Raw genomic sequence first — 27,974 nt, 5'->3', positions numbered from 1 at the left:
CTAAGCTAACGAACGGAGCGGCATCCATCTTCTCATCCGTTTCTCCAAAAAAATAAAATAAAAATGTGTTTCCCAAAATGTTTCACTCTTCTTCGAACAGCGTTTTGGGTCGACTGGTATGGACAAGCAGCAGTGTTTTTGTTTTTATAGAAAATTTTATTCAACATACATTTTCCAGCAAAAAGGCAATATACAGGAATAGTTGTCGTACACTGCTGCTACACTGAGGATTTTAAACTGGAAAAGATCAAATTAAGGTGTGATTCTGCAGGTTATCTTTGTACTGCACTTTTTAACAAGACAAAACCAATGCAGTTAGTTTTGAGAAGGAAAAAAAATCCAAATGTAACAGAAAAAAATCGTCAATGGTACATCAGGAACGCAAAGAAAAAGAGAAAACCCTACACACAAGAAATATGAACACCTGGCTCCTTCTGTACCCAACAACAAAGGCGTGTTTCTCTTAAATTTTACACGTTCATATTTTTAAATATACAATTCTTAAATGTTGTCTTTACAGAGCCAGCTATGCACTATTAGGGGAGCATTCCATCTGTGCTTTAAAGGAAACAAAAAATAAAATAAAAATAATTAATTCATAGGGCTTAAAGTGTTTCTTACAATGCTGGTTTTGTCTCTACACAGTCCTCAAACCTGTGGGTTCGAAGTTTTCTGCAGCTCCCTACCAAGCATAGCGCAGTTACTGCTCCCAATCACCTGGAGGCGACAGTTTCAAACGAGAAAGAAGATGACGAAGCTTGTGTGTTTGCGTTCAAGGAGGAATGACTGAGAAGGACATTAAAACCCCCTGAAAAACAAAAATGGAAGAGAACGTCAAGGGGGGGGGTAATGTCCGTGCGTGTGTGTTCCTTTAAAGTCACTGAGCAACTCAAAACCACAACCAAAATGTACATTTGCCAGTCCTGAGAAACCTCTGACATTAAGTGCCAACGTGCAAGATGAAATACAGACAAATTTCCTCCTTATTTTTTTCCCCATTTATTTTTAAACAGATGCTGTGGATTTTTATTTATTATACAAGATCTGCAGAAAGAGACAAAAAAAAAGTGTTTTATTAATTTTTCCTCCAACCAAACTAAGTGAGAAAAAAAAATGTGTGTAAACTTGGAAATACTTGTTGTGTTGCACTAAAGGATGGGAGCAGAAAATATAAAGAACCACATCAGGGCAACTAGTGAGTCTCGGGATGGACGCCAGATCGCAGCTGTTTTTAGCAAAAAAAAATGACCATGCCCCCCCCTTTTCTGTCAGTTAGTCCTCAAACATCCCTCCATCAAACTTTACACACAGCAGCATTATGCCTCTTCAAACAACTCTTTATTTAAAAACAACCCCCCCCAAAAAATCTGAAGGAACAAAAAAAGCGGGTGAGTGGGGTGGGAAAAGGAAAAAAAACAAAAAACCTAAGTCTAGAAATTCATGTGTGTGTGTGTCCACCTTCCTCTCCCCTCTCTGCTTATTTTTATATTAAAATCCAACTTCATTTCTCCCACTTCCAGACAGGCAAAAAAACAAAAACACAGGCAGTCAACAGGTAGAGAAGCCAGAAAAAAAAAAAAAAAAAAAAAACAACAACCTAACAGCCTCAAATATAGAGGGAGACAATTAAAAAATAAAACAAAAACAAAATAAACAAAATCAACAGCCAGGAGGTGGTTGGTGCAGTTTATTTTGTGGTTGAAGGATAATCCGTCAGCTGCAGCAAGATCCGTATCGCTGAAGACATAGTGCCGGTGTAGAGCTGTAGAGGTGTCCAGGCGGGGTGTTAAAAGTGATGAACACACACACGAGTACGCACGCACACACACGCCCACACAGTCTCTCACACACAAACACACACACACGGTTGGTTACAGTCTGTGGTTATGGTGTGTTAAAGTAGGTAGGGAGGAAGGCGGAGCAGGAGCAGGAGGAGGAGCAGGAGGAGGAAAAGGAGGAGGAGGAGAAGGAGGAGAAGGATGAGGAGGACAAAGAGGAAGGGCGGGCTGCTTTAGTTGTGGATCTTGATTGCTTTCTCCAGGTAGGTGTAGCGACCTCTCTTTGGAGCTTTGTTGAAATGATCCAACCCTAGCCAGGGGCGCGGGTGGGACATGTTACCTGGAACGAGATGAGAGAGACAAAGTGTTTATCTGCCACAGGGAGTGTAAACCCATTAGTGAAAACGCATCGACAGGACAAACAGCCAGTCCGTCGGCGCAGTGGGGACGCCACAAACAGCAGGCTCTGGCAAAGAACGGCCTGAACCGGGCTCAGCTTTTGCAGGACCGCAATGTCATCATGCAGTGCACGATCAAATAACATTCCTGGTGGATAACTTTGTGTATTACAACGTATTTTATTGAGATGTGTATTCAGTAACAAGTCTCTCTATTTAGTATTTAAGTATATAAACATGAAATAAAATGTTTCTGGCACACTAGAACAATATGTATTAATGCTTTGGTCAACTATAACTTCTTCAGGCCATGTTAAGACCGTGTTAGCGTGGGCGTGAGACATGATTAAAACACAAGGAGGTTATAATGGCAGCAATTAATCTTTCCTCTGTCTCGAGCTTGAAAGTACAATTGTGTATAAAAAGTTAACCAACGCAGTGGCATTACATAAATAATTGATCTTCCAGGACAGTCATTGTGATGCTTTTGTTTATAGCCTGTTGCACATATAAAGCTGCTCCCATTATTACAGTAACAGTCACAGCAGCAGTTGTTGTGTAAGTCGCACTCAGTGGGAGCAGAAGCAGTAAATACCTGGCTGTGGTTCAAAGTCCTTCAGGTTGACCTCATACTCGTCCTCAGTGATGTACTGATGCCGCCCCATCATCACAATCGCAAACTTGAACTGTGAACAAACACGAAAAGCACATTATTCGACAGCCTACCACCGTTAACCTGTAGCAGACTAAATAAATATCCAGACTGAGTTCTGCCACACTTCATATTTACTATGCCTAAAACTGCTACGCTAACATTTAATGAAAAATACGTCAATATAAACAAAGACAGACATTAAATAAATAATATTCACCATAAAACATTTTAAATGCAGTTAATACTCAAAATATCTGTTTCTGCAACCAAAGTGTGGTGTTGTACCTTCTCAAATTCTTTCTCCTGAATGTCCAGCATGGTCTGGATCCTCCTCATCACCTCCCGAAATGACTCGCCCTGTGGACAGTTAGGGGTGGGAATCAAGGAAGGAAACAACCAGACAAACACAGAGCATGAAGTTGGGTAACTGAGCAATATGTTATGTTAAGTAGACAAGAAACTCTTTCATACGAACAAACAAACACACCTGTCTGATCTTGAGCAAGAAGGGGATCCCAAAGGTGCCGAAGACTTCCTTGTGGAAGTGAGCGACTGGGATCAGCATTTCACTGTCCTTGTCCAAATCCACCTGGTCCAAAGGAATCTCCTGAATGAGGGAAGAAATTAGGAAAAAAAGTGAGGAAGAAGAGATTTAGTGAGGTCAGTTAACGGCTGACTATTATTTTGAAGTAGTAAAACCCTGCAAGTAACAGCTGCAAAAGTGTCTGCTGTGTAGACAAACTTCAAGGGCCCTGACACTAACTATACCGGTCACACTGATGGCCTGTTAAGACTGACTAGAGGAGGAAAAATAACTAAATATAAACTTCAAAAACACAGGAAACCCCACACATACGCACATACCTCTATTCTGAAGGTGCGGCTGGCAGCAGGAGATAAACATTCTAGCAGCTCGTCCTCCTGGTGAACCCCAATGATTTTATAGCTTACTATCTCTAACAGCCTGCAGGGGGAGAAAGAGAGGATAAGAGAAACACACAGAGGAAGAACGGATTAACACTCTACAGTGGCTCTTCAAAGAAAAACTGAATTCAGAATCAGAGCATAAAATCACATCAAATGAGAAGAGTTGCAAAAGACAGATCTGTGCAGGCTGTGGTTGCTGCTGAAATCGGAGGGCAAGGAGGAGGTAAATGGTTGGTATTGCCCGGCAATAATTTAAAGTACTCTTGGTAAATGTTCTGGAAATAGCTTTGTTGGTACCGTGGCAAATATATATATTTTAATAATCGTCACTCTACTGTTAAGCTTGAGTCATATTTTCCACATGGTGAAAAGGACTCTAGTCAACTTTACAGGCTGAAACTGACCAGACTGCATTTTGAACTGGTCCTGATTGAAGATACACTTCAGAAATAGCTTTACTCAATCGGCTGGCAATGTGTTGTTCTATTCTCAGTTGTATACATATATGTATGATATTGCTACAGCTGTGATTAGAGATGTATAAAAAGAACTGATATTTCATTGACAAGGTTAGGCTGTGGCTGCAGCTCATCTCAGCAGTTCAATTAACTGCCATTTAAGTTCTTTGGTAGGTTTTGAAACAACAGTTCGCTGAACTATTACTGAAACAGAGTGATAGTGTTGGGACTGTTTTCTATCGGGGTAAACAACCAGTTTTTTTATTTTTAGATATTCCCTTTTATAATGTTCACCATCATATGCCAAATTTCCACAGGGAAGGATGCCTGCAGCTAAAGGATGCTGTAGCTGTCAAATACACTGAAACAGTGACTCTCCCTCTCTCTCTCTCACACACACACACACACACACACACACACACACACACACACACACACACACACACACACGCACACGCACACGCACACGCAGGTTGGATACCTGAGCTTCTCAGAGCCTTTCTCAGAGAGCTCCACTGCCTTTTTACATTCTTCCAAAAGGTCCCGCACACAGCCATGCTTGTCAGGATAGAGGGTGATCTCCTGCAAAAAACACACATATGCACAGTTTATGTGCTGGAATCACAACAAATATCTGACTTATGTTCAGTGAAATATTCCTTCTTCCTCAGGGGGGATGCACGTGTGTGTGTGTGTGTGTGTGTGTGTGTGTGTGTGTGTGTGTGTGTGTGTTGTGTGTGTGTGTGGAGAGAGAGAGAGAGAGAGAGAGAGAGAGAGAGAGTGAGTGAGTGAGTGAGTGAGTGTGTGAGTGTGTGTGTGTGTGTGTTACCTCCTCTCTGAACTGGCTGTTGAGCCATATGGATTTAAAACTCCTCCTGTTCTCGAAGTCTGTTATCTTCATCTTTAACTGTGGATACATCGAGAGAGAGAAAGAATGAGAAAGTTTTGTTGAGCTTTGTACTGCATTCAGGGATCTGTTAACTGTTAATGGGTGCCTGGCAACAGCCTATGGTGAATGGTCACATCAAATGAGTTTCCATAATTCAGATCCCATCGGTTCAATTAAATCTAAATGTGTGGTGGAACTGGGTGCACACATTACAGCATTTTAAATTTGCACAATTCACTTCACTCTTATCTGTACAGCTATAAATAAGTTCTTCAAACTGCCAGAGGGGCTGGAGGTACCAGCTGTTTTATTTAGAAAATAATAATATAGTGACAGAAGATGATGAACGCATGGCTTATCTATCCTGGAAGTTTGTCATTTTCTGACGTGAAGACGTCTACCTTAGCTGACAGCTGGCTAAGAAAGTTTTAACTTTGTTACCTCAGTTAGGACCATCCACAGCAACTACAAACTAAGCCATAATGAGAAGCTGGCCTGACAGAAGACTCCCTCCCTGATTTCTCCATTTCGAGTATGGTTTACTGTATAATGAAACTGTGTGTGCTGAACAGGCAGGCAGAAAGCATCACTGATAATTAAGAAAAATGATACAGTGTCAATCAGAATCTCATTCTGGATCCAAAACCATTTCAGAGGAAATAGTAACAAAAAGGTGGAAAAGTAGGGCTGCAACCATTATTTCCATTATTGATTAATCTGCCAATTATTTTCACAGTTAACCAATTAATCCTTCAGCCTATGGCGGTGGGAATCATTTGAAAACATGGAACCATCAAATGTTTTACTAACTAAACACAGAGTTGGGAAGCCTTTCCTACCTGCTGGTAGTACAGTTTCTTTGGCTGCCGAGGTTTGAAGAATTGCAGCAGGTCCCGCAGCGTTCCCTCATAGTTGTGTCTGAGAGGATTCCCTGGACCGTCCCTGTACCTGGCCACCACACCACCAGGCAGGGGGGGAGGACGACGAAGGGGAGGAAAGAAAGATGACAGGAGGAGAAACACCGGGTGGGGAAAAAAGAAGTGAAGGAGCAGAGAACAGAGTGGGGGGTGAACAGAAGGGGGAGACGAGAAAATTCAGAGAGATGCAGAGGCAGAACGGAAGAGGAATGGAGAGGGAGAGGGGAGGGAGGCAGAGTGGGAGGAGTTAGAGGAAAACAACAAAGAAAGGTGGGGGGGGACAGGTTACGCAACATTTCTACTGACAACTGCAAGTAATCAAATCAAAGGCAAACAACACAAGCTGTGAGAATGAGAACACAGTACAAAAATAGATGCTACGTATTTCTTTCTATATGTCAAGCAGGACTACAAAATTGGAATAATTATTTGAAAAGGAATGAAAATCGGGTAATGTTCCAGTATGCTATTTTTACTACATACTAAATACCAACCAGCAGAACACTGCAAGGGACATTTTTATGCTTTTTAAGTAGGAATAGTTACTCCACTACAAATGATGCAAGTACAAACAAATACTATAATTCTCCCCCATGTCCCCAGTCTCCTCTGGTGTACCAGTTTTATATTCAAAACTGACAATAAGTCCAATATTTTACTCCTCTTGGCTTGACATACAGCGAGAAAGACAAGTGTATTAAGGTGATCAGTCCTGTGTTTTTTAATCTTACAACACACCGTTACTACATTCACACAGTATGCACTTCTTAGGTCTTTGTCAAGATGCCAGATCATATGAGATCATCATTATCTGTGTGTGTGTGTGTACGTGTGTACGTGTGTGTGGGGATGAGACAAGCCTCCTACCCCTGTGACTTGAAGAACTGCAGCAGCATGGGATCTGTGTTCAACCTCTGCGCTACTGTCTTGGCCACCTGACAAAACAGACAACACAAACATTACAAGTGGGGATCACCACAGGCCTGTCAGGTTTCATCTGTGTCTGCTAACTGAAATGCCAACAGAGAAACTACAAGGAAAAAGGAAAAAAAACATCTGAAGATAAGAATTTAGAGAATTAAAACCTTTAGATATTTTTAAGATGCACCACAATTGTGTTTTAAGGCACAATAGTAGTGCCCAAATCCTAAAATGTCCTCCCCACTCATGGCTGATATTAAAGTTTCATATAAAATAGTAGCAGAACAACTTTTTAGCAAACAATTTATTGAGGAAGCTGAACAACCCATACCTGAAAATAGTTCATACGGTTAGAAAGCGTGACCACGAAGCCGGGGTCATTGTGGATGGTCTTGTCACAGAAAATGACGTCCACACGGTGGTAGAGATCCCGGAAATAGTCCTTGGCCGTAGGCAGCTCACTGCTGTCGTTCTCTGGGTCGTCCCTGCATGATTGGACAATTGATTAATTTAATACAGAATGTGCCGGGTTGATGGGGGTGGTGGAAGGCAGAAATGACAACGGGAGGGAAGAACAGACCGTACAGACAGATGTGACAAGGGCAGATGGAAGCATAGGTAGGAAAAGGTATGAAGGAGGAGAGAGATATTAAGAAGAAAGTATAAGGCAACAGAGGAAGCATTGATGTGGCATAGACAAAATATTTCTACCTAACAAAATATTTCTAACTAAGATCTTCCTAGTTTCTCTGGATTTCATCAGGAATACCAAAGTCCAGAGACATATAACACCTCTGCCTGTCTCTGGTGTTTTATTTGGACAACATTTAACATGGGGAACTGTGCAAAATCAAATCATACAAGTTCAGCTTAAAGTGCCTTGTGAAGTTTTATTGTAAACAAGCTAAAGTTATGTTTACATCCTTGAGACCAAACAAACGCATTGAGTGCATTTCCTTCCTCATGAAACATGTTCACTGGCTTGCATTCTTCTTTACTGCTTCATTGGCGTATTGCTACATTTGTTGGCTGTCGCACTAAACTAAACTAAACTAAACTGAATTTGTGTGGACTAAGGACCCACCCGTATAAACATTACACCATAGGACTACTAGCAGTCCAATCTTTGATTCCACGTGAGATGCAGTGGTTGGACAGGCTTTGGCTATACAGTTTGCCCTGCTGTAAAGGTCTGAACTTGCACTAAAGCAACTCATAGTATTTTAACCCATGCAGCGGTTAAGATTAAAATATACTGTCATATAAATTAGGGCACACTGTGCAACCCTAGTTTATTTCACACACAAAATCAGTCTTACTTCTGGAAGACAATGATGTCCCCGTCCATGAGCTCATCCAGGGCCTTGTCCAGAGAGACATCATAGTCCTGTATCCGCTCTGTTAGATTGGGCTTTACTTCCTGTAACACACACGGCATCATGGGAAAAGTAGAGTATTAGAGTATTTGGTTAAGGATATGTAAACATGCCAAGCTACAGAAGGGTAAGGGCGAGAAAAAGAGAGATGCTACAAATGACAGTGTGTGAAAGTGTGCAGAGGAGAGTTTGTGAGGCGACACTTGTGTGTCAGATAGAAGAGCATGAGATTGTGAGTGTGTGAAGCAGCGAGTGAAGAGTGAGAACAAGTGAGAAGAAGACAGAGGAATGTGCCAGCAAGTGAGTGCTACATAAATAGATCACCTCATAGAGGATAAGGCTAGTTTCCTGCTGAAACCCTGCTCTCTCACACATGACTGGCAGAAGGTCTCCTGGTTACAGGGAGAAAAGAGCAAAAGAAACACAATTTAAGGTTTAAATTCAAAGCATTTTGATTTAAAGTGCGACAGTGTGTTGAGCTTGAAACAGACTTTGCCACAACTTACTTATTTTGCAGGATATAGGTGTGTAGATATGTCCACAATAATTTAAGCTTCTGGTTTTGGGGTCATACATCTTCAAGAACAACATGACATCATCTGAAAAGAAAGACAAGTTAAAAAACATACAGTAACTCTGAAATAATGACTGATGAAAAGAGCTTGATCCAAACAAAGACACTGTTGCTAAAATGGTGGACAGCACGTCAAAGAAATAGCTTAAATGACCACAACTGGTGTTAAAAATTAAACTACTAGGGCCGCCCCGGTAGCTCACTGGTCAGAGCATGTACCATGCATCAAGGGTGAGTCCTTAATTAGGCTCATAACGAGGTTTCTTTGTTGTTAATTAGTCGCCCTTTTGTGCCAGGGAAACAAATAAATCTACAAAGATAAGCATCTCTGCCTTGTTGCATCTCTTTTGATCCAAGATGCAGAGTTGAACATCATCTCACTGTCAGTGTTGCTGCATGGAGTACTCAGTATGTGTGTGCGGAGGTTGGAAATAACCAACACAACATTAAGCCAGTACAAAATTGATGCGAAACAACAGATAAATATCGGCATCCATACTAAACACACAAAAATACGTTTTTAAATTTGGGGGCTACTTAAGCCACACAAAACCTAAACTTACACCTATGATATTATGTTCCTGAATGTTTCCTACAGTGTTAACAGTAACAGCCAAGTGATCATTCTAATAATTCAAGTAGCTGCGTGTCTGACTTTAACACAAAAAGAATGCAAAGCCAGTTTGAAACAAATAAAACCTTGACAATTAAAGGGAGGGATGATGTAGAGGTCATTGTACACTGACATTACTTTAGTACCTATAGAACCGATGAAATCACTGGGATCAATGAAATACCATTAATAAAAAAGTACCACAAAACATTAACACTGACAAAACTGACACTTAGCTGGATGAGGGTTGATGCGTGGAACTTACGGTCTTTGTCAAACTTGGGTAACGTGGCCCCACTGGCCGCCATCTCTGGATCCACGGTCTCCAGAAATATTGTCCAGGGGTTCTCGTTGTCGCTCAAGTCGATCATCTGAAATGCAAACGTGCACAAACGCTTTATATATGAGAGTCTAACATAGGACAGATTAGGGTACGCATTCAACAAAACACATATATATTAAGGGGTGGCTCAGTGACTCACAATCAAAATCACAATCAAAGATCCTGCTTAGATTCCTGAACTTGTTTTGAAACACTGCTGCACAGTTGCAACATTATAATATTTTATGCAAGTGACGTAATTCACTGTTTTCAGCGACTCAATAATCTTGATTGTGCTCTAAAAAACTCAATTCTACAAAGGACATCTGATGATGCAGTGGTAGCGTCTCGGCTACCACTACCAAAAGTAACAGGTTTTTCAAACACTTACCGACTTGTTGCAGTCAGCCTCGTAGTCGAGCATGGCGGGTCGCTTGGTTCCATTGCTCCGGGCCTGCATGGGCCACAGCCTCATCTGGTCCTGTGGGAAACCCTGCAGCAAATAAACAGGAGTGTTTAATTTTAGTTGTACTTATATTAAGATGAATGGAGATGTCAAAAAGGACTTAATATGACAAAAAGGTGGAAAGTAGCTAGCTTGATTTAGCTAGAAAAACTAAATCAAGCTGAAATTGAGAGAAGGGTATGAAAGGAGTTTACAGTAGAGAAGTGTCAAATCATCATGGTATACTTTGATTTGATCTCGAGTATCTCACCATGGTCTGGGAGAGGTTCTGGACAAACTCTTGCAGTGTAGAGCTCTTCAGGACCTTGAAGACTGTGTACTTCACCTTCTCCTCATCATACATGTCGTTGCCCTGATGACCACAGAACTGGTCCTCTGTCACCATCTGGCCAGAGGAGGAAGAGGACAGGAACAACATTAGTGACTGACAAAAACAAAACTGGACAAAGAACCAAGTTAGGAGAGAGAAACTAAAGCTGCAGGAGGACATTTGCACAAACCTTTTGCCCAAGGTGTCTGTTGGCTGCACCTCTTCATCTAACCACATCACTGTAGCTGCATTTTGTTTTGTCTTCAGGCAAAAGGCAATCACACATCTTTCTAATTGACACTTATTTGTTTCTCTTAACACCTCTCCAGAGCAAAGTAATAAGGAGAAATTAGCCTTTTGTCCTGACTTTATACATGACCAAAAAATAAAAGGCAGAGCAGCTGACATCTTTGAACAGGATAAACCTCTTATCTTTTAACTAGCCGTTTCCTCGTTATCACACTCTACTCTACTCTTGACCACAGTGTGACGACCACAGTGTGACTGCCACAGCTCAGCAAGAGTACATACATTCTTGTCTGCTGCTGACCGAGAAAACCTTGCAGAACCCTCTCTGTATGTGCCAATATAAAAGTACATCACAATAACAACCACAGGTCAACGTATTGCCTTAAAAGGCATACTAGGTATGGTTTTCCTAAAAAACAACTATGAAAACTCAATCATCACTTGTTATGACCCACTAGAAGTGTTTCTCGTGCATACACTTAAAGGGTAACTTGGGTATTTTTCAACCGGGACACCTTATTTTTGTGTCAAAATGACTAATGGTAACAACAAGTCTTTAATTTAGTTCAGCATTAAGGGAGAGCGCTGAAGCGAACAGCAGTGATCCTGGTTACAATGTAATCCATGCGGGCAATTGAGTCAAAATACATCCATTTAAAGTGCTTGTTTTTGCATTTGACTGGCTCAGATTGTTACTATAAGTGTCTGACATCATTATGAAAGGGAGCCTACAAAAAAAAAAGAATAATTTTCTCAACCTTTCACTTGTTCAGGTCTATAAAATCTCCTCTGTGGGAGCAGCACCCACAGGAACACAACCAGTCCTGCAAGCTTTGCAGCCTTGCGGCAGCTGGTTCACCCTCCTTGTCCACTGCCGGTCCTATTAGCTGACAATATTGGGACTGGAAGCTGAAAACATTATACATCATCCATCGTATCGATAAGGCAGCAAGTATTTGTTTTTGTGAAGTTGGAAGTTATTTATTCTCTGTGTTGAACAACGAGATTAGTGTGATGTTATACTGTGTTTAAACAACTGAACTAAACGACTACAACTAGGAAAATCTTTAGTTGTGGGCAGCCCCAACATCATCCGTATACTCAGCTCAAATAAATACAGGTGGCAATCGAATTCAAAAGACTCCTCCAAATCAGCAAAATATTCAGTAGTGTCACTGAAAATCTTTTAAATGAACACTAAGCTACACTTTTTGTACTCCAACACAACAAACTCTTCCAGCCAGCATTACTACGCTCACCTTTTCCATGATCTCACACACACACACAGTGGATCAGGTAAAAGCTGGTCAGTGGCAAAAAAATGCTCGTATGGATTATGTTGTACCCTGTTTTGCAGCCCCCTACATACTGGACCAAATTCAAAATTTGTTGTTTGCTTCAATTCCTCCGACACAAAAACATGGGAAAATAAGGTCCAGGTTGAAAAAATACCAAGTTACCCTGCAACATTTCCACCAAGCAGCAGGTTCATAAAATTTAACAGCCACCAAACTACTTTGTCTCTGCAAAGCATCACAGACTTAAGAGCTATTAAACAGCAGTCCCAGTTTCCTACCTGGACCTGCATGTAGAGGTGAGCCTCTTGGCGCTCCTTCCTCTTCTGTGCCTCCACCCTTTTCTCCTCCTGCAGACGCTCCACCAGCTGCTGGGGGATGTCCACGTCAGTCATTGGCTGGAGCACCTCGCCTGAGATACAGAGAGATGCAAGTGACAATTATAGAGCAGACAGAGTGCAATACAGTAACATTTGTGATTACTATAGTCACTAAGACAGTAAATGAGGGCAGCCATTGTGAGAAATTCAGTCACCAAATGACAAAGTGGAAACAGGAATTAAAACTTCCCACGCCCCTCATACATTCCTTATATTTATACAGTATTATACTTAAAGGCAGATTAACTGGAACAATTGAGGGGATCTTTCATGTGTTTATGGGACAGTCTCTAGCACCAGCTTTTGTTTAGTTTTGTCCAAAAAGACAGAAGGAGATGGAGTATGTTACTTACTGAGCTTGGACTCACGGATATAGACCAACATGTATGCGTTAGTGCAGTGGCGCACTGAGAGGTCATCGTCATGTCCACCATAGTTGTGCTCTATGGCCTCCTCCTTGGTGCACCGCGATACCACGTCATCATCAAACTTACACCACTGGAGAGAGCGAAAGAATGAGGGGGACAAGGTGGAGAGATAAGGGGGGGAGGACGGAGACGGGATAAAAAGAGAAAACCAGAGAGCACTTAAGACGACTATTTACATCAAGTCATCTTGACATGCTTTCGATCAACCCCAATGCCAACATGCAAATTAATAATGCTAAAAGTTTCCCTGATCATGTTATATTCTATTATCAATAAATGTCCCATTGTCCTCCTCTTAAAAGGATGACTAATACAGAGGTGCTCAACCAGTTGACCTTGTCTATCAATCACAAAATACATCACACTGCACTAGAGAGAGAGAGAGAGAGAGAGAGAGAGAGAGAGAGAGAGAGAGAGAGAGAGAGAGAGAGAGAGGAGTTCAGCAGGTGGCTGGGAGTGGTTAATGGGTGATGGGTGGCTGGGTGTGTGAAGCGAGGGAATTTTGATCTGCAACTACACAGCTAGATGCCACAAAATCCTACACACTGGACCTTTAACACTGGGAGTGAAAAAACAGACAATACAAGGACTGAACACAAGAACGATACCACATGCATCGTCAGCGGCAAAAGCTGGACTCAGTCAGTTCCTATTGTGTAGCTAGTTCAACACTGGTTTTGAACAGTCAGTTCATTTAACATTAAAGCAGCAACATGTAGCATAAAAACTATACAGTCCGTAAAACACACTCTTGATTGCATCAGTATTAAGTTGAGACTCATAACAACAAATCCTTGTAGTATGTTTAAGTGGTGAGATACCCTTCTGTAAAGTAGCTTATCTGACCATTACTTGTTAACTCTGAATCACCTTGTTTTTAACATTAGCAAATATTTCGTATCTTGGCTGTGGCATCCTTGTTATTTCTCTGAAACCAGTCTCTTAAACATGTTCTATGGACAAAATTTCATGCAAGTATAATTTATACATATAGCTCAGAGTTTCCGTTAGTGTATTGCAAACACGGCAGCCCGCCAGGCCTAAAGGCTCCGATGCACCGTCAATGTTGGCCCACAGGTGAGCGTATGTAGCCCTAGTTTTTGCAGTGTCTTCTGCACTTCTCCAGCCAACTGAGCATGTTGAATCGGCAGCAGAAGTGGGGAGAGAAACCTCTTTGATTGGCTGTTCAGCTCATTATTCTATACTGTTGATTTAAAATGATTTACTGACATTTCTAATGTGGTAAAACATTGTTTACCAAAAACAGATTGTAGTGGATTTTTTTTGTGTTTGTCAGTTCTTTAGTTGACCAGTGTATAATTCCACAATATCAAATGTGTACTCATCATGATGACAAAGTAGATCTCATATCTAAAGTTGAGCTCCCGTGTGTTAGTTTATCGCAAGTTATGACAAAAACTTCTACAAAATTAGAGCTAGTAGTGTAGAGCCCCAACCAAGCACACAGAATTTTTGGGTGAAAGGTGCATAAATAAAATTGTTCTCACTATTGGTTCCTTGACACTCACTTTGCCGTCCCCTTTCGGGTTAAGATAGACGACGTAGTGACCGCCATGGTTGTCCCCGCTGTGCACTAGCACTGCATGCAGGATGTAGTTGGCTGGGTCCTTGGAGTCTGGCTTCTGAAGGAACTCATCCAGGGGCAACTGATCAGGAAACTCAAACCTATTGAGGAAAGAGGAGGAAGAGAAGGAAGGAGAAGCAATGAGGATAGACAGACAACAACAACAAACAAACGATAGAGAGGCAGGGAGGGAGAGATTAGAGAAGATGGGAGATGGCAGGCAGGAGAAAATGGCACGAGGAAACAAGAAGAGAATGGGAGGGCAGAAATAAACATATGAAGAAGGGATGGGAAGTGTAGAATAAAAATAGGATTGAAAGAAAAGGGTCAAATATCAAGACGAGGAGAAGAGAGAAAGGAAGAGTTTAATGTGTGTCTACATATACAAAGCCCTCTGGGGGCCAGGTACTGATGGCAGCATCACAAGGATGACTCAGAGCCTGTTGAGACGCTACAGGGGAAAATCAACTATTCTGGATGGCTGCACGTGTGTGCGTGTGGTCTGAAAGTGATATTATCCCAGTGGATTGTTAAAACACAATTAGCTCCCACAGAGCTTTACATAGAATTATACGGCCTAAAGAAAAGAAGAAAAAAAAAAACACTCAATGATGACTCACTTTCTCACTGTCTTAGTGCAGGAGGTCAGGGCATGCTGTTCAGACAGTGCAGGCTCATGAGCCATTTCTGGAAATAGACTGCTTCTTTAACCTATGTTAACATGGACCAAGAGCGTCTCTAAAATTATGTCTTTGCGCCAGCCACTGACGCATTGTGTAAACATAATAAATAAAAATGTACATGCAAGTGTGTGAAAGTGAGAGAGTGGTGTGTTTGTTCTACCTGTCGTTAATCTTGATGTTTTGGTCAGTCTGTGGGTCATACATGAACCTCATCAGCTGCAGATGAAGGATTGGAGGGAAGGTAAGGAACTTCACTCCCTTTTCTGCTTCCTGCAGGACAAACAAACATGTCAGACATCTGGTCAGGACATCCCACAGACATTAATTATACAACCCTTAATGTTTACGCCACTAAGTCAGTTGTTCCCAATCTGGGGGTCCCCAAAGCTTCACAGGGGGTTTCAAAGGCCTTCTTGATTTTAAGGGGTGTAAGAAAACTTAAATATATACACAGTAGGCCTATATCTCAGTATTTCCTAAAATTCTGTTAACAAAACTAAATTAAGTTTGTTTGCTTAGAATGTATTGTTGTTAAAAAATAAGAAGTACACAATAGATAAATAGAATTGTATAAAAAGTTACTAAACCATCAGAAAACAATCAAAATTCATCCAAACAGCTCGTTTAACACAAACTTCCCAGTTATTGTGCTCGCTATTTGAGTTCATTCTACAGTTTATCAATTGTTGTGTAGTGTTAATAACCATAAAATGTGTAACTTAGTCAGGGGTCATCAGTTTACTTAATGATAGAAAAGGGGTCCCTTAGGGGAAAAAGGTTGGGAACCACGGCGTTAGGTAATTTCCTTTAACCAGACTTTTAACCCAAACACATTTTTCAAATCTCATGAAGGCACTTTAGCGTTATTATTATGCCTGCTCGTCTTCCATGCCAATACCAAGGTAGCATTCCTCAAGATTTGATTTCAGACCACGTAATCATGTATTTCACAGTGTTTTTTCAGATGTTACAGAAACAAACTGAAATGGAAAAACTAAAATACAATCAGAACAGCAACCATATCCAGCTTGTCGGCCAGATGCACCTCAGGTGTTTTGCAAAACCAGTATCTTATGTCTTAAATTCACAGCTGACGTTTCAGAAACAGTTTACGACCTACATACTAAAGTGTATTGTCTCACATTCAAATTGCACATTGTCTTGGCTTTATCAGTTAATGACAGACTTGGAAAAAAATGTTGGGTTCAGAATTAGCTTAAATATCAGCTGAGGTGTAGCAAAATAAATAAAACATAAAAATAAATGTAAGCAAACTAAAATAAAGTAGAACAAAATACATAAATTATTTAGATCCAGTCACTGTGAAGCCTCACCTGCAGGCCATGCTCTCCTGCGTCGTATTTGTTGTCTCCATCTAACTGCTCGGTTGCAACATAATCTTTGAAAGACTCGAAGACTGGAAATGAGCAGAAAGCACAGATGGCATCAAAAAAACATCCACATTGGTAACGAACTTCTAAATCTTTTCTCTGTTTGAGAAAAAAAAAAAAAACATGAAGTTGTGTTGATGTTGCTACTCACTGTTCTTTTTTCCTTTTATGCTAAGCTGGATGTCATAATAGTCCTCTATCCGCTCTGACCGGTAGTCCACATGCTTACACTGGATGTATGACTGGAGTGACACACACACACACACACAGTATGACATAATTGGCAAGTTAAAAATATTATTTCTTGATTTAACCTCATTCTATTCTTAAACTGACCTTGTTCGAGGCTACATCCTGTGTTAAGTTAGACTACTTCACATCACCACTATCTTAACAAAATCTGCAGCAGTATTTACATAATGCATACTTTGGCATTACTATGCTAAATAACACTGAAAACATTGACCTTCAACAAATAAACATCAATGGTTATTTGTCTTTTTGAACCGTAACTCAGGCTAGACTGATGAATTTTTTAACAAACACACAAAATGTGACCCTAACTATAAAGACGAAGCAGATGAGGAGAGGTACAGAGAGAGAAAACATACCACCATCTTTCCTCTGAAGAGCTTGGGAATGGTTCCCTCAACACAAGTGCCTTTCATTTTGTTCTCCACGTTGTCCAGGAGCTAGAACACAGGCACATCCACACACACACAGTCAGTAATTATTCAGCATGCATACATTTACACACCCACATTCTTTAAGAGAATATGAGAGAACTCACCACTCTGCACAGCTCCTGTACATCATGCTGCATGAAGCTATCTAGTGTTTCCCATCTACACAGAGGAATAAAAGCACAGCAAGATAGTTAGATACAGTACTCACAGATTCAACTAAAAATAATATTTAAGATAATATTAAAATGTTTGCTCTGCAAAGATCATCTGGCCCCAGCAGTGTCATATACTGTATTTTATAGTTACTTCACACTGTTGATCTTGTTATTCAAACTAAGAAATCCCAAAAAGAAAATATAGAGAAAAAGCTATAAGCAAACCACTGAGCCAAAAACATTAAATACTCATCTCACTAATCATTCTGGCCTCCATCTGACTAACTTTAAGTCAAAGGATAGGTGAGAGCTATCAATAACACAGAAGTCTACCCTACCCGAAGGACTTGGTGAGTTTCTTGGTGCCGACGGGTTTATCGCTGTGTTGCAGCTCGTAGAAAACCCTCTGCAGTGCCAGGGGAACGCTCTTGGAGGAGTCATCTCCCTCTGTGGGCATCATGTACACGGCCTGGGAAGAGGGTCAGGAGGATTCACACAAGCATTAGGAATTTTAGAAAGTAACCCTTATAGATTGAAGCTACTAATATTCACTGTTTCGTGAAGACATTTTCTATATTTAAACTGTTATTTTCATGACTTTTTTCAGCGGTCCTGCTGGAAAACCCTATGAAACAGCATCAAGACTATGGTGAATGAGAGGGCCTCAGTGAAACAAAATGATAGTGTTAACAGTGCTGCAAGAAGAATCAGCAGATGTTACAGAAGAACGTTAATAAACAAAATAGGTACTCATACTGATAGGGGGAGGAGAGTCACACAGAGTCGATATAAACCACAGATGCAGGTTGCGACTTTCATAATACATTTTAAAATTTAGTGTACATTTGAAGGCTTTTAATACTTGCGACACATCAACATTTGGACAAAAGATACTAACACTGAACTGGAGCTCTAGTGCACACATTTACAAATGCAGTTATGGGTGTCACAAGAACTGGTACTTCGGTACCAGATTGCTACCAAAATTATGAAAATATGATAATCGTTTTTTCTGCAGCACCATAGGGTGCTGAGGATGCGATTCTTGCGGAACTGGCGGGGCAGCGTACATGGCTACAAATACTGTAGTCGGCTGTTAACTCCCACAGGAAGAAGATGATTTAGAAGTTGGTGACAAATGCAGCTGTAAAAGTGATTTACTAGTGAAACTTTGTGCACAGTGCTCATCAACTCTCTCCTCTGTGTGTGTGTGTATGTGTGAGCTCTGAGACTGAGTTCTGAGACTGAGTTCCTGGTCAGAGAGCGGTGGAGAGCCGCATACTCCCCCATACCACTGCAAGTGCATCAAAAAGCAAATAAGAGTAATTAATGTAATCCACGCAAAAGATGTACAGATGGGGAAAATAAACACTCAGCAGGATACAGCTCATCCAGGTAAAGGCTGCACCAAAGCAACAGACACTGCAGGACACTTTAAAAGGGAGAAAGAAATTCCCTCCAGACAGTGACAAGATCAAAAAAGATTACAGAGAGAATCTTTATAGCTTGGTTGCAGGCAATGTTATTCTTAAGGCATTGGAGAGCTATTTGCCTGTATTATTAAGGAAAATATAAGTATTGGATCAGGACTTGGTATCAGTAGATATTAAATTGGGATCAGGGGACACTGAATGGTGGAATCGAACTGGTATCAAGAATAGCAGAATTTTACTGTTATTGGCATCAACTACTAAATTTCTGTTATCGTGAAATCCTTACATGCAATACACATCTTTAGTGGCTCAGCTTAAGCCATTGCACTAAACTAACATGCAAAGATAAAACCATACCCGACGTAGCTGGTTGGTGAAGAAGAGAGTCTGTAGCAGGCTATTCATGTAGCAGGTAGCTCCTTGATTCTTCAGTCCAACATAGCCTGTGTGTTTCTTAGAGTCCCAGCTGTTTACAGAGAGAAAGTTGGTTATAATTTATGAAACCTCATCGGAGAAATGAAACCTGGGAACACTGAAGAAAACACAAGCCCGAGAGAAAAAAAACCCTGAGAAAAGAGCTACTTACGCCACTCCATGTGGGGCATCTGCCTGGACATAGACTTCAAAGGTGACTTTGTCATCATCAACGAAGCCCCTCTCTGGATCAGTCACATCCTGAAACACAACCAAACCACCAAAACGGTTAATATCAATACAAATGGGTAGAAGTAAAAGCCTTTACTTACATTGAGCAAATGGCATTATGCAGCACAAAAATTTAATGGCTCTGTCAGCACAGCCTCTTTTATCCACCCAATCAACAAACAAATGTGTCCTCTTCAGCAAAAAGCCAGTGTTTCTTTGGTGGTTCTTGTCCAATCTGAAAAACGTATCTGGCTATCAATCTCTCTATTAAAGCAAGAAATCTCTCTCTGTCTGTGTCTGTCTGTGTGTGTCTGTGTCTCAAATATCTCTGCAGATCAGGATCAGACTGACCTGAGAGTTTCAACATGGCTGCTGTGTGGTTTAAGGGTGTGCAACATCATCTTTGTTTGCACTACAAAGAAACTGTTAATAAATTATTTCATAAATTATTTACGAATTCCGCTAGCATTGTCAACCATAGCCACGTGCGCACCAGAGCCAATCACTGCAGAGCCCACCCCCAAAACACACCTTAAGAAACACGCTGATCTATACCTGCAGTGGCACGAGCGGCTTTATACCTGCAGCGGATTTTGCCGGCTGTTCGGTCCCGTTCTGTGCATTCACAAATCTTCAAACACAACCTCATTTGGCCATCCATGAAAAAGCTACTTAACCTCCCACGTTTCTATAGCAATACATACTTCCTACGGGCACTGCACTAGTAATAATAATACTATTTAAAAGTCATCGGTTTCTGTACTTACACTCCAGGACATGAAATTGGAAAAGCCCCAATCATTCTCTTTGTGGAAGAACAGGTGACTGATTCTGCGGCTGAAGGACTTCTCGTCGTCTTTGTAGTTGATAATCTTCAGCATGGCCTGTGCATGGCATGACCATGACCTGAAACACCAAGAACAGGATTCAGAAATCTGTAAAGGATATCTTAACATTGTGAGACAGGACATTTTTTATTACCATATTCTCATGAACAACCATACGTCTTTGAATAAATTCTGGTATACGTATCACGTGGTGTGTATTTTGATAAAGATCTGGCTCTAGTAGCAGATTTAACATACTATATTATTGGGGAACTGTGCATGCATAGCGGGCAAATCATCAGAGTGCTATCTAATTTAGATTCTGTTGAGGTTAATGAGGAAATATAAACTCCATCCTGTGTTTCACATAGTGTAATTAATGTCAGGCTAGCTCAAGAAAATTCACAGCCAGTAAGTTCTGTACACATTTCAACAATGTATTAAGCAGTTGTTTCCTTTTTTAAAGCGATTAAGACTGATTTATTATTGTTAAAACAAAAGACCATGTTAGTCAACTGTGACTTTATTGTGTAGCAACAACCTGTGGTAAACGGTGATTCTATCAGTAAAAAGCATTAATCAGTGGGGGGATTACAGGGTGACAGGGCCTTAACAGCCCATTTTACTTCCTTTCATGTTTCTTGGTTCAACTTTGATGAATACCTTTGACCGAAACTGAGGTATCCAAAGTACTTGATGCAAATTAAAGATTAATTTCAAAACACGAAAGTATTCACCCCACTTACTAATACACACCAAAATCGTCATCTGTGCAGTCCAGCGTTTTTAGAAATCGCATTATAAATTGAATGGAGATACTCTGCTTTTAATCAACCTATGACAAGATATTAATCAGATGCAAGTGCGTGTTACCCAAATATTCCTTGCAGTACAGTGATGTAAATATTCTTTTAAATGGCTGCAAACCATAAGGCCTGATTTTGTGTCGTGGAAACATAGTGGTGATGAGGGAATATCTTCCATCTTGAAATTGTTGTTTTTTTCTTCCAGGTGCAGAATCATTGTGAATTGATGCAAGATATGTATATATGTAGGCTTTGTTGTTAAGTTTAGAGATGGACCCTACCCCTGTTTATTTTTTACTTTTGCTTACATTCTTTTCCTCCCCCCCCCCCACCAGCGCTGTGCTTTGTGTCCGGTTGGCACGTATGTATTACTTTTGTTTACATGTACTCTCTAAAAAACCTAATAAAAAGTAAATACAAAAATAATTGCACTGAACCTCCAAAAAGGAAGCGGCCCTGCCCATCAAATGTCTTATGGCAGTTTTGAAGGAGCTTCCGGGTCCCATGGCTAAGAGGAAGTTGAGCTTTTTGCCCATCGAACTACATGCAACGTTTCACATAATCCATGGGCCGCACAGAAACACACCATGTCACATATAAAGCATGGTGGTGGGATGCTTAACAGGCCCTGGTAGGCTTTTATATCTCGATAATAAATGAAAATGTAATCTGTACTCTACACTAATTTGCAGAGATTGTTTGACATCAACATGAAAGAGTCTTTCAGTGTAAAAACAGAGTTATGTTAACTGTGACTCAAGGTTATAAAACAGAGAAAAGTGGGGAGGCAGTAATTATATAAGCACCATTATGTCAAGATTTTACTGTAGTATATGTCCTAAAATAAGTATAGTCTAACTTAACATAAAGTGTCATTCAGCAAAACCGGTAAGGAGGTATAAACATACTTATTCAGCGCTAATGAGATATGTCTACACTGACTTGAACAGCAGTTTTGTGAAAGGTGGCCTCTTAAAATGTATTATCGTTGAATGTTATTCAATGTTAGAAAACACTATTTCTGTATGTTTGACGGGACCATCAAAGTTTTCTGGTGTATGCTTCTGTGTGTTGGCAAAGTCCCCCATAATCCCTCGTCCCACCAAAGACACTTACGTGGAGTCTGACTCTGCGTTACACTGCAGGAAGAAGCCCACACTCTTCTGGTGTGGCCGGTCAGGATAGAAGCGCGGCATCACCATTATCTTCCATGGAAGGTTCCGGACAAAGCAGGACGGGCTGAGCACTGACTCACTCAGGCGGCTAAAGCGTTCTACTACAAAGCGGAAAGTCGCCTCTGACCGCCAACTGGTGTCTGTGGAAAGATTGAGGATACAAGAAAAAAGGTGACAGGTTAGATTCCGGACAGAGAACCAGTTTCCTCTACTGTTCACTGACAAGACCCGATGTAACTGGTCTGTGGATATAACTTTTTTCAAAACCTACATGACACTAACAACTCTACAGAGTCACTCATAAGATGACACTAAACCAGGATCATTGCTTATATCACAGCACAATTATCAAAACAAGCAAAAGTGTTAATGGTTTGCAAGCGTGTTTGTGCACGTCGTCCTTACCGTCCTCCATGTCCTCCTCTGTGTTGTTGTGTCCATCTGCCATGGCCACGTTACCATTGATCACTGGGTTGGCCGGGATTCTTGGAGGGTCGTCTGTGTCCCCAGCTGTACAAAGAAAGAAAAAAATATGAAATGACTGTATGGATGGCATGGTAAAGACCTTTAGTCAACTGGAAGAAAGCTTGCTGTAGCCTCTTTGTTGCTAACTGTGACTTCAGCAGGTCAGAAATTAGTCTACCATAATTAATAAAATAGAGTATCAGAAGCTAAAAAGAAAAAAATATCACAGACAAGGCTTCCTCTCATATTAGAAGTAGTTTTCATTAATGTTTACCAGTCATGATCGAGCAACAGCAATAACCATTTGAAACTAAAAGCTGTGCCTACAATAGACAATCCGCTTTTTACTACTGCTGAATCATTTTATTTCTAAAAAATGTGAATATAAACATCAGTGCAACTTATATTCTTACAATACTTTTTCTAACTTAGTATCATCCTTAGGTAATGGAAAATTTGAGGGAAGATTAATCACGTTCTTATGAGTCTTATTTTTCCTAGTTGCTTTGAATAGATCCTTTGAAAAGAAGTCTGAGCAGTTTAACTTTTAAAAACAAAAACAAAAAAGTAATTCTGCAACTACTGTCTCTCTTCTTTATTTCCTGTATCTCCAGACAGTGCTCCTTCCTTTCCCCTTTCATACATTTCACTGGGAAAACCCTGCTGAGACAGCATGACAAGTCTTCTTTTCTGGTCTGTGTGTCTGAGCGAGGGCAAGCGAGAGAGAGAGAATGTGTGTGTGCAACAAAGACCATGCAACATTACAGTAGGCTGGGTAATTATGGACACAATGCAGGATTAAGCTGCAAGTCATCGCTCAAACAAAAACACACGCACAGAGGACAACAATTATCCCAGCCGAATAATGAGACGGCTCGATGCACAGTCTCATCTATCAAAACACACTGATGACAGAAACAGGAGCTTTGAGTAGACTTCAAGGAGAGAGTGAAATCTGCCTGTATCCTGTGATAATAACAATGGTGCTGCAGAAGCCAGTCTTGAGAGTAACGACAGCATTGATACAAACACGCATGTCTCCAAATGTGTTGATGTGTGGGTCTGTCTCTTACACTGTATTTCATGTCTATCTGTGTTTCCTGTCTTCCTCCGAGGCAACAGACGCAGCGGTGTCAGCTAGGTGTGTGTGTGTCTCCAGGTAACCTTACTGACCAAGTCCTCCAGAAGGACTGACCTCGATTCCTCAAGTGGATTACACCCTGCTAATGGGGTCTGTCAGTCAACTCCGTGACAACTTCTTGTCCCGCCCACTGTGTCAGTATATCCTGAAACCTTTGAGAAGTACATGCTAATGGATCAGTCTCTGAAATCTGCACGAGCTGGAGCTGGATGTAGAATTCCATATTGGACAAAACGTCACCACGGCTTACTGTAGAGCTTACTGTCACTTAAACTACGCAGATGCCTGGAAGGGGAAAGTCACAAGCATCTCAATAGACTGATTTATTATTCATAAATATATTTTTTTCCATTATTGCGGTTATTGATTTGAATACCTGCTATGGTTGCACTACAACAGTAACTGTTAATAAAAAAAAAAAATCACAAATGCATCTTTCCATTCAAGTCAGAAGTGCACACGAAAGTATTATAATCTCTCCTAATGCTCCAGTCTCTGGACTGAAAACAGCAAATACGTTATTTTAATCGTCAAGAAAAAAAAACTCCTGAGACATGAAGAAGCAATGACTGAAAAATGATATTATGATGCATCAGACCACACTTTTCTACTTTCTGAATTTTGACAGAAAACAGTTAAAATTGTAACGTATGGACAATCCCTAAGATCATAAAGAACAAATAATACCATTAAACGAAACATTGATTTCAATAACAGATATTTACGAGCATGCTAATCTACACCTACTAGACCTATGGGATTTATAACAAAATGTATATTTTGAGAAATGGCATAATATTTATTTTCTGCTCATTCCTGTAATTTTTGGACAGCCATTACCGGCATTAATAATTGTCGCCTAATTGTGTGGCACCTACCGCCTGGATTCCTAGTAATACTGCTGTAGCAAAACCGATAAAAAAAATGACTCAGATATGCTGAGCACATGATGGATTAATGCCACAGCAACTGTATGAAGCATCATACCATAAAGAAAATGTGGTAAGGATCCTGGAAAAAGTGAGGAGGAGTTTATTTTGTCAACTTGTTTTCACTATCCTTGTAAGGCTGCAGTGAACTGGGAGAGAACCCCGAAAGGGTGAACCAGCAAGAAAGGGGTGAGGATGTCTAGTGAGTGCACCTGCTACTAGTAAGACAAGTGCTAAAAAATAACGACTAAAACAAAGCAGATGCCAGCTGAGGCTGAGGCTGAGTCTACTTGCTTATGTCTGCAATTAAATAAGACGTGCTTTATATTGCATGTTGCCGAATAACAAGCAACAATGTGTGTCTGTGAACAGATAATAAAATCACTAGGACTAAATGACGCAGTGATGCTGAGGGCTCCCACAAGCCTCTACTCTGTCCAAAGTTGACATCGGTAAAACTTAATAAGAATGACGGTACGGCGGGAGTTTGTTTGTGTGTTTAACGCTTGATACACGCTACTAAGAGAGGTGGTCCTGACTCCAAACCTGGCTAACAAAAACACAGATCATTAAAAATGGCGAGCTCCATGCCGTTTGGTCTTCCATACAATGAAGCAGCAAATCCCCGCGCTGCCCCAGTGCGGGCCTGGCTTACCGCAGCGGCGACTACCGTTACTTGCCAGCACTGCCACACGTTTCACACAACACACTGTCAAACATCAGCATATCGTTTAACAAACAACTCAACCAAAGCATCGTTTACATTCAGCGCTTCAGATTGTAGTATGTTCTTCTGGAAGGGCTAAACGGGTTGCACCACAGTCAATTCAGCAAATCACGATTGACGCATCTGCGTTAGCTCCCTAGCTATCTAGCAAACACTTAACGTTAGCCACAGATTCAACTGCTGCAGGCCGTTATTAGCTAACATTAGCTGAAATCACTAGTACCAGCTAACAAGCTAAGATTGATACTAGAGAAAAAATATCACCCACAGTGGGTACGGCAGCCATTAGAAACAAGTGGGGGGGAAAATAAAGATTACGTGAGGGAGATAATCAAGGCCTAACATTCGTGCAATACCCAGATTGAACGTTGCAAAATACAAGCCACCATTTTGGGACGCCACACACCCCCTCCGCGAGCATTAGCTCATCAGCTAACTAGCATGCTAGCCAGTGAATAAACGTAAAGAAGTGGGCCTTCGAGGCTAATTGATTAGCATACAATTAGCTGCCCCGCTAGCGATCTACATTACGCTTTTCCAGCTTAATGGACACATACGGCAATTAAACCGGTAGCTGCAGTGGCCCGCACTAAACGTATTTACAACCAACATTAACCAGTCAAATGTATTCGGGGGGCAAACTGAGTGAGTTTACTCTGTAGTTATTAACCGATATCGTTTCTTTACAGGCCCACATTTAACGTACAAGCCATCAGACACGATGCTAACACACACACACACACACACACACACATTATCTATATTAGAGAGGCTAGTGTAACGTTACATGTCGGACCGTCATTAAATGTCTGTGGTTCAACGCGATCAGTGAGAGTAGAAAAGCTGCGGTCACTATACTCACGGAATAACTAACTTTGATGAAGGACGCAGGTGCCGATAACTGTCAAAATCATCCCAGAGCCCACAGTGAAGTCAACGTAGAGAGATTAATTCACCTAGCGATGGTTCCATGTTATTTACGGGACTAACAGTCGGACTGTTTACAAACATTTCAATGATCAACAATAAACGGGGCCTGGAGTTCCGCGGCTGCGTGTGGATTGAAGAGCGGCGATGATTTGACAAAGTGCATCCGAGAACTTGTTACAGCAGACGGACGAACGGAACCGGGACCGTGTATTTAGAAAATACGGTAGCCAGTCCGAATGAATGATTTGTGTGGCTAATCTTTCTTAACAGTGTGGACGGGCAGCTCATTTTGGTGTTATTTTGAAAGCCGGGGGAATATTGCAGGCACACGGAGACAAACACAAGGTCCATTCGCTTATAACGCAAAATGAGGTCAGCTCCACACAAGTAATGCTGCAACGGACGCACAATCAGCAAAAAAAAAAAAAAAAAAAAAAAAAAAAATGCAACCCGGCTATCCTAGCTAGCTTCGGGGCCTTCGTGTTTACTGTAAAGTTGAGCTCGGCTTGCACAAATAAAACTTTATGCATTTCTCGTGCAACTGTTAATTTATGAAGAAAATAAATAAAGTACTGTATCGTGTCCGTGGACCCTTCTTGGGACCATTACTTACCTTCCATCTCCATGTCCTCTGGTTCGCTGAGCTGCTGCTCGCCGGCTTTCTGTTGCTGCTGCTGCTGCTGCTGCTGCGTGTGGTGATGGTGGTGGTTCATGTTGGCAGCTGTTGTTGTGGTAGTGATGCGGGGCTCCCTGCTATCTCGGTTACCCTCGACCTTGTCCAGGGTCGGCTCGGTGGGGAACCGGGTTCTGGACTGCTGGTGAGGTGTGGTAGGATGCGGAGGTGGAGTGGACAGGTCGAGCCTCGGCGGCCGGGCCTGCTCTGTTGCGACCTCGGCCTTGTCCGCTGTCAGCGCCGGGGAGTGAGGAGGGGGAGCGGGTAGAGAAACGCGGACGTATTTGCTCGCTATTCGCCCAATCTCGGCGCCTGTGGTGGGTGCGAGTCGCTGGCTGACGGCGGAGGGGGAGGTGGGATGGATGGACCGGGGCTCCAAGGGGGGGGAGGCCCGCTGAAATTAGCTAAATCAATCCGGCTCTACCCCGGGAAATGTGGGGTAATAAGACAACGCAGAGCACAACCTGCACCGTGAGGAACAAATACCCTGTTTATAGCTAGCGTTAAGCTACCTGACACTAGGCAGCCAACTGCTAATATAGGTACAACAACAATGAAAACAAAGGCTCATTTGATATAGACACACATTCAACAACTTTGCCTGCGATATCCCCAGTCCGTGTGCTCCTCCGATTGTCCCTCGTCTGGGGGAGAGCGGAGGAAAAAGCTATCCATTCAAAGCAGTTTCCAATACGGAATAGCACTAATGTTGATTTGGAAGTTCGCGGAGACGAGAGTTGCCACGGCCCGACATAAACCAATTCCCC

At 41.5% G+C, this 27,974-nt stretch overlaps 1 protein-coding gene across 4 annotated transcripts; it reads right to left on the bottom strand.

Annotated features, from left to right (window-relative positions):
- Window positions 1–135: 135 nt before the first annotated feature.
- Window positions 136–27,605, bottom strand: usp7 (ubiquitin specific peptidase 7 (herpes virus-associated)). Of its 4 annotated transcripts, none has more exons than XM_051387122.1 (31): window positions 27,148–27,605; window positions 22,748–22,852; window positions 22,284–22,482; window positions 20,302–20,440; window positions 19,476–19,564; window positions 19,247–19,355; window positions 17,795–17,925; window positions 17,406–17,460; window positions 17,227–17,307; window positions 16,767–16,857; window positions 16,559–16,641; window positions 15,385–15,494; window positions 14,465–14,642; window positions 12,882–13,026; window positions 12,430–12,560; window positions 10,545–10,679; window positions 10,220–10,321; window positions 9,772–9,877; window positions 8,826–8,918; window positions 8,644–8,711; window positions 8,263–8,363; window positions 7,275–7,428; window positions 6,890–6,957; window positions 5,945–6,053; window positions 5,046–5,123; window positions 4,698–4,798; window positions 3,696–3,795; window positions 3,319–3,438; window positions 3,117–3,188; window positions 2,772–2,862; window positions 136–2,118 (listed from the first exon to the last, which is right to left on the bottom strand). In XM_051387122.1, the coding sequence occupies exons 1-31, from the start codon at window positions 27,245–27,247 to the stop codon at window positions 2,012–2,014; spliced, it is 3,351 nt and encodes a 1,116-aa protein (XP_051243082.1). In that variant the 5' UTR covers window positions 27,248–27,605; the 3' UTR covers window positions 136–2,011. The 4 variants fall into 4 exon arrangements, with proteins under 4 accessions (XP_051243082.1, XP_051243079.1, XP_051243080.1 ...); XM_051387119.1 differs by having other exon boundaries at window positions 5,945–6,047; window positions 27,148–27,386; XM_051387120.1 differs by having other exon boundaries at window positions 14,486–14,642; window positions 27,148–27,386.
- Window positions 27,606–27,974: the final 369 nt, after the last annotated feature.

Source organism: Dicentrarchus labrax, unplaced genomic scaffold, assembly GCF_905237075.1.
Source record: "Dicentrarchus labrax unplaced genomic scaffold, dlabrax2021, whole genome shotgun sequence".
Taxonomy (NCBI): Eukaryota; Metazoa; Chordata; class Actinopteri; family Moronidae; genus Dicentrarchus; species Dicentrarchus labrax.
This window is presented reverse-complemented; position numbering and strand designations above follow the sequence as displayed.